General features: G+C 50.3%; 3 protein-coding genes across 4 annotated transcripts in view; 1 reads left to right on the top strand and 2 right to left on the bottom strand.

Moving 5' to 3' along the window:
- Positions 1-7500, top strand: part of LOC123767342 (uncharacterized) — an 89642-nt gene that overhangs the window by 31082 nt on the left and 51060 nt on the right. The window lies entirely within an intron of this gene.
- Positions 1-7500, bottom strand: part of LOC123767343 (basic salivary proline-rich protein 2) — a 65024-nt gene that overhangs the window by 23487 nt on the left and 34037 nt on the right. The window lies entirely within an intron of this gene.
- Positions 5038-5562, bottom strand: LOC138356835 (trophinin-like). Its single transcript, XM_069313173.1, has one exon. The coding sequence runs from the start codon at positions 5560-5562 to the stop codon at positions 5038-5040; it is 525 nt and encodes a 174-aa protein (XP_069169274.1).

Raw genomic sequence — 7500 nt, 5'->3', positions numbered from 1 at the left:
AGACGTTGCAATAATTGGGCGATCAATAAACTCGGTGGATTCTAAATCTATTCAAGACGGTTAAGATAAGACTCAGAATCAGTTGAAGACGATTTAGATAGGTTGTTAGGATGGTCGAGAAATTGGCAGAGGCAGTTTAATGCTGTCAGATGAATAGGATTCAGAGACAAGAATAGGCATAGCTAGAGCGCAAACTCTATGAAGAGGCATGATTTTGAGCGGGATATCTAAGAATAGGCGTAGTTTGAACGGAGAATCTATGAATAGGTGTAATTTGACCTGGGAATCTAAGAATAGGTATAGTTTAATTTTGATACAATAGAATATAATAGCTTGAGCAGGAAAATCTAGGAATAGGCTTAGTTTGAGCGAAAAAAATCTAAAAATAGGCATAGCCTGAGCAGGTAATATAAGAATAGGCATAGTTTACGCAGGAGAATCTAGGAATAGGCATAGTTTGAGCCGGGGAATCTAGGAATAGGCATAGCATGAGTGAGAGAATATAAGAATAGACATAATTTGATCGGGTAAGCTAATGGACGGTGTAGCCTAGTTTGCGCGGGCAAATTTTACGCGGGCAAAATTTACGCGGGAAATCAGAATGTGGGGGAATAATAGTATTAATTTTCTGGGGGGCGTGGGGGGGCCTGGTGGTGGGCAGTGGTGCGGGAATACTGCGGAATACGCAATTATTTTTGTTTAGTTGCGTGTTGATCACGCAATGGCTTTTTAATAATTTACGGATATTGATATTATACTGCATTTTGGACAGGGACAAAAGGGGGGAGGATCAGTGCATTGTGTGATGACATTTATGGCAATAGATTTTCTGCCCTCGTTGTTGTTGTTGTTGTATTTAGGTTGTCACAGCTGTTGTTGATGTTTCCATGTCCTCGGGCCCTCATTCACGACTATCAGAAATTTATACTTTTGTATAATTTTTTTGTTGTATTTATAGTTTCATGTGTATGAAACTGTCTTCAGTCTGTCACAGAGATTCACAACATCTTCACAATCTGTTGATTGAGGAAGATTCACAATCTTCCAGACGCCACAAATATATATATATATATATATATATATATATATATATATATATATATATATATATATATATATATATATTATATAATTTTTTTTATGAAAACCCACAAAATTATTGAAATAGGACCATGTTCGTAGGCTTTTATTGACTTTTTCTTATTCCCTTGAAGAAAATATTTGCCTTAGTGGTGAATGGTTATTTAAAAATAGTGATGTTTTTAGAGATGAATAGATATTTGAAAGAATAGTGATGGCTGTCCTACTCCTCATTGTTAGGTGATGATCTGTCACAGCGCCCTCACTATAACAAGCGCCACTATCACCCAGCACCACTATCGCTTCCGTTATCACCATAATTGTCCCGCTGACACTGTCACCACCTTCACTAAACCCACCATCTTTATCACTATTCTCATCACAGCCACCATCACTAATCAATATCGTGGTCACTTGCCGTCACAACCGCTTCTGATCACCATCAGTCACCACCACCAGTGTCACTGTCCCCGCCACTATCACCACAACCACCGTCACCATCGCCGTTATCACCATCAGCAGGTAATTAGCGCCCAAATAGAGGCGTGGGCCGGGCTGGAAGCTATTTTTAAATTGTGTTGGTGGAGTGGGGGGGCGGGCTGGGGGGCAGGGGGGGGGCTCACCCACCCAATTACCGCTCATATCAGAGTCAGACCCGTTGCAAATTATAATTATTATTAATTATCCTTCCTGTGTTATTGGTGTGTGTGTGTGTGTGTGTGTGTGTGTAAGAGAGAATAACAAAATGTTTTAACGAGAGGTTTAGAGAGAGGGTTTGTTTGGGGGTGGAGAGAGAGAGAGAGGTTACCTATTCCCCTCTTTCCCCCTCTCTCCCCTCATCATTCCTCACTCTTAGAGGGGGTCCTCCACCCCCTATTAGGGATGGGGGGGCTGTCACCCCCTCCTCCCATCCTCTTCTCAAGCTTGGCCATCAGCAGCCAAGGGAGTTAATAGGGTAAATGCAGATCAAGGTCCTGTTAGCATTGGGGGAAAGGGGGGGGGGGGGGGGGTTTCAGGGTTTGTTTACATAGTGTGGTGTGTACAGGTGTAGGGCCTGTGTGTGTGTGTGTGTGTGTGTGTGTGTGTGTGTGGTGTGTGCAGGTGTAGGGCCTGTGTGTTTGTGTGTGTGGTGTGTACAGGTGTAGGGCCTGTGTGTGTGTGTGTGTGGTGTGTGCAGGTGTAGGGCCTGTGTGTGTGTGTGTGGTGTGTGCAGGTGTAGGGCCTGTGTGTGTGTGTGTGTGGTGTGTGCAGGTGTAGGGCCTGTGTGTGTGTGTGTGTGTGTGTGTGTGGTGTGTGCAGGTGTAGGGCCTGTGTGTGTGTGTGTGTGGTGTGTGCAGGTGTAGGGCCTGTGTGTGTGTGTGTGTGGTGTGTGCAGGTGTAGGGCCTGTGTGTGTGTGTGTGTGTGGTGTGTGTGCAGGTGTAGGGCCTGTGTGTGTGTGTGGTGTGTACAGGTGTAGGGCCTGTGTGTGTGTGTGGTGTGTGCAGGTGTAGGGCCTGTGTGTGTGTGGTGTGTGTGGTGTGTGCAGGTGTAGGGCCTGTGTGTGTGTGTGTGTGTGTGGTGTGTACAGGTGTAGGGCCTGTGTGTGTGTGTGTGGTGTGTGCAGGTGTAGGGCCTGTGTGTGTGTGTGTGTGGTGTGTGCAGGTGTAGGGCCTGTGTGTGTGTGTGTGTGGTGTGTACAGGTGTAGGGCCTGTGTGTGTGTGTGTGTGTGTGTGTGTGGTGTGTGCAGGTGTAGGGCCTGTGTGTGTGTGTGTGTGGTGTGTACAGGTGTAGGGCCTGTGTGTGTGTGTGTGTGTGGTGTGTGCAGGTGTAGGGCCTGTGTGTGTGTGTGTGGTGTGTGCAGGTGTAGGGCCTGTGTGTGTGTGTGTGTGGTGTGTGCAGGTGTAGGGCCTGTGTGTGTGTGTGTGTGGTGTGTGCAGGTGTAGGGCCTGTGTGTGTGTGTGTGTGGTGTGTACAGGTGTAGGGCCTGTGTGTGTGTGTGTGGTGTGTGCAGGTGTAGGGCCTGTGTGTGTGTGTGTGTGGTGTGTGCAGGTGTAGGGCCTGTGTGTGTGTGTGTGTGTGGTGTGTGCAGGTGTAGGGCCTGTGTGTGTGTGTGTGTATGGTGTGTGCAGGTGTAGGGCCTGTGTGTGTGTGTGTGTGGTGTGTGCAGGTGTAGGGCCTGTGTGTGTGTGTGTGTGTGGTGTGTGCAGGTGTAGGGCCTGTGTGTGTGTGTGTGTGGTGTGTGCAGGTGTAGGGCCTGTGTGTGTGTGTGGTGTGTGCAGGTGTAGGGCCTGTGTGTGTGTGTGTGGTGTGTACAGGTGTAGGGCCTGTGTGTGTGTGTGGTGTGTGCAGGTGTAGGGCCTGTGTGTGTGTGTGTGTGGTGTGTGCAGGTGTAGGGCCTGTGTGTGTGTGTGTGTGTGTGGTGTGTGCAGGTGTAGGGCCTGTGTGTGTGTGTGTGTGTGTGTGTGTGGTGTGTGCAGGTGTAGGGCCTGTGTGTGTGTGTGTGTGGTGTGTACAGGTGTAGGGCCTGTGTGTGTGTGTGTGTGGTGTGTGCAGGTGTAGGGCCTGTGTGTGTGTGGTGTGTGCAGGTGTAGGGCCTGTGTGTGGTGTGTGCAGGTGTAGGGCCTGTGTGTGTGTGTGTGTGGTGTGTGCAGGTGTAGGGCCTGTGTGTGTGTGTGGTGTGTGCAGGTGTAGGGCCTGTGTGTGTGTGTGTGTGTGGTGTGTGCAGGTGTAGGGCCTGTGTGTGTGTGTGTGGTGTGTGCAGGTGTAGGGCCTGTGTGTGTGTGTGTGTGTGTGTGTGGTGTGTGCAGGTGTAGGGCCTGTGTGTGTGTGTGTCTGGTGTGTGCAGGTGTAGGGCCTGTGTGTGTGTGTTTGTGTGTGGTGTGTGCAGGTGTAGGGCCTGTGTGTGTGTGTGGTGTGTGCAGGTGTAGGGCCTGTGTGTGTGTGTGTGTGGTGTGTACAGGTGTAGGGCCTGTGTGTGTGTGTGTGTGTGTGGTGTGTACAGGTGTAGGGCCTGTGTGTGTGTGTGTGTGGTGTGTACAGGTGTAGGGCCTGTGTGTGTACAGGTGTAGGACACTAACACACATGTGGCCCCGGGTGCGGGGCAGCAGTGTTGCTACAACAGTGGATCATCCCGGGCTTGTATACACCACAAACTGACTCAACTTTCAATTATTGTAAAGCTTTTTGTACCGTGAAAACTGTCAATTCTGACCATTGCCCGAACGCTTTGGCAGCTGACCGTTTGTTGTCTAGTATGGGAGGAAAACTTACGGATATAATATATATATTATTGGTTTCTCCTACACCAGCGCAATTTTGACGTCGGGGTCACTCGCGTAGACAAGAATGTCTTGAGTAAGAGTAGTAGTAGTGTGATCTTCTAGGGGGAAAGATTGCTCATTCACATCTGAGGAGTTTGTTGAGGGGGATATCTTGGTGGGGGAGATTAGCAGCGGCCAATTACACGAGGATATAGAATATAATTTAGCGCTTAATAAATTAAATTAGAGTTGGGATGCAATTTACCTGAATTCAGGAGTGTGTGTGTGTGTGTGTGTGTGTGTGGTGTGTGTGTGTGTGTGTGTGTGTGTGTGTGTGTGTGTGTGTGTGTGTGTGGTGTGTGTGTGGTGTGTGTGTGTGTGTGTGTGTGTGTGTGTACTCACCTAGTTGTGCTTGCGGGGGTTGAGCTCTGGCTCTTTGGTCCCGCCTCTCAATTGTCAATCAACAGGTGTACAGGTTCCTGAGTCTACTGGGCCAGGGACCAATCAGCACACGTTATCAGTGCCAGGGACCAATCAGCACACGTCATGAGTGCCAGGGACCAATCAGCACACGTTATGAGGGCCAGGGACCAATCAGCACACGTTATGAGGGGCCAGGGACCAATCAGCACACGTCATGAGTGCCAGGGACCAATCAGCACACGTTATGAGGGGCCAGGGACCAATCAGCACACGTCATGAGTGCCAGGGACCAATCAGCACACGTTATGAGGGGCCAGGGACCAATCAGCACACGTCATGAGTGCCAGGGACCAATCAGCACACGTCATGAGTGCCAGGGACCAATCAGCACACGTCATGAGTGCCAGGGACCAATCAGCACACGTCATGAGGGCCAGGGACCAATCAGCACACGTCATGAGGGCCAGGGACCAATCAGCACACGTCATGAGGGCCAGGGACCAATCAGCACACGTCATGAGGGCCAGGGACCAATCAGCACACGTCATGAGGGCCAGGGACCAATCAGCACACGTCATGGTGGCCAGGGACCAATCAGCACACGTCATGGTGGCCAGGGACCAATCAGCACACGTCATGAGGGCCAGGGACCAATCAGCACACGTCATGGTGGCCAGGGACCAATCAGCACACGTCATGGTGGCCAGGGACCAATCAGCACACGTCATGAGGGCCAGGGACCAATCAACACACGTCATGAGGGCCAGGGACCAATCAGCACACGTCATGAGGGCCAGGGACCAATCAGCACACGTCATGAGGTGCCAGGGACCAATCAGCACACGTTATGATGGGCCAGGGACCAACCAACACACGTCATGGTGGCCAGGGACCAATCAGCACACGTCATGGTGGCCAGGGACCAATCAGCACACGTCATGAGGGGCCAGGGACCAATCAGCACACGTCATGTGGGCCAGGGACCAATCAGCACACGTCATGAGGGCCAGGGACCAATCAGCACACGTCATGAGGGCCAGGGACCAACCAGCACTCGTCATGAGGGCCAGGGACCAATCAGCACACGTCATGGTGGCCAGGGACCAATCAGCACACGTCATGTGGGCCAGGGACCAACCAGCACACATCATGTGGGCCAGGGACCAATCAGCACACATCATGGTGGCCAGGGACCAACCAGCACACGTCATGAGGGCCAGGGACCAATCAGCACATCATGGCGGCCAGGGACCAATCAGCACACGTCATGAGGGGCCAGAGACCAATCAGCACACGTCATGAGGGCCAGGGACCAATCAGCACACGTCATGAGTGCCAGGGACCAATCAGCACACGTCATGAGGGGCCAGAGACCAATCAGCACACGTCATGAGGGCCAGAGACCAATCAGCACACGTCATGAGGGCCAGGGACCAATCAGCACACGTCATGAGTGCCAGGGACCAATCAGCACACGTCATGAGGGCCAGGGACCAATCAGCACACGTCATGAGGGCCAGGGACCAATCAGCACACGTCATGAGGGCCAGGGACCAATCAGCACACGTCATGAGGGGCCAGGGACCAATCAGCACACGTCATGAGGGCCAGGGACGAGGACAATAACATAGGGGCTTCAGTAGCTCACAATAAGTATGTAAATTGAATTGGAATTGTTGCCTAATATGAAGAATAATAAATATTACTTCATATTCTATTACAGTTTTTGAAACCTTTCAATCCGTTTCAGTATTTTTTTTTTTTAGATTAAATCGCTTTATGCATATGTGTCTGATTTAAAATTTAATTGGAAGGATATATTGTCCATTATAAATCACTCACTGTTTGAGTTTTTTTATTTGTTTAATGGTTTTTGGAACATGAATCGTGTATAGTTCAGGTGGGAAAGGTGCCAGTGTAGTTCAGGTGGGAAAGGTGCCAGTGTAGTTCAGGTGGGAAAGGTGCCAGTGTAGTTCAGGTGGGAAAGGTGCCAGTGTAGTTCAGGTGGGAAAGGTGCCAGTGTAGTTCAGGTGGGAAAGGTGCCAGTGTAGTTCAGGTGGGAAAGGTGCCAGTGCTCTCTTGTGTTGGGTGGGCGTTATTTCCCCCCAAAAAAGCTTGTCCTTATGAAGAGGATTAAGAAACTTGCAAATATGTGCATTCACATGTGTTGAAATCCACGTGAAGAATCTCTCAAATGCTCACCAATCACCTGACTGGCTCGTCTTAGCTCCCAAACACACACAGACAGACAGACAGACAGACATCGTGTCAGCAAGGCGGACAGTCCGCCTGTTGGGATAACATCGTGTCAGCAAGGCGGACAGTCCGCCTGTTGGGATAACATCGTGTCAGCAAGGCGGAGAGAGCCAATCCTGGTATCATAATTCACTCTGTAGGCAGGATTTATACAAATTTCTTTCACATATACTTTTCTCCCTCGGATTTTCCCCTTCCCAGAACAAAATTCAAAATTCCGGGTGGAGCTGCGTCCTCTCTCATTCCATCCCTCTTCCGTCTCCCCGTCCCACTGGGCTGTTGATTACCCGTCCACCGTAAAGTGGACGGTTTAGGAGACCGTAACCAAGGTGAGGAGAACAAATCCACAAGGGCCGTGACGAGGATTCGAACCTGCGTCCGGGAGCATCCTAGATACTGCCTTAACACTGAGGCGATATTAAACCATGGTGGGCCTTCGCTGCCCACCGTCGGCTTTGTTACGGAAGTGATGGTCTATATCTCAGACCGACCAAAGGACG

This window comes from Procambarus clarkii, chromosome 74 (assembly GCF_040958095.1).
Source record: "Procambarus clarkii isolate CNS0578487 chromosome 74, FALCON_Pclarkii_2.0, whole genome shotgun sequence".
In the NCBI taxonomy this organism is placed as follows: domain Eukaryota; kingdom Metazoa; phylum Arthropoda; class Malacostraca; order Decapoda; family Cambaridae; genus Procambarus; species Procambarus clarkii.
The sequence above is the reverse complement of the archived record's forward strand: the minus strand, read 5'-3'. Positions and strand labels throughout refer to the sequence as shown.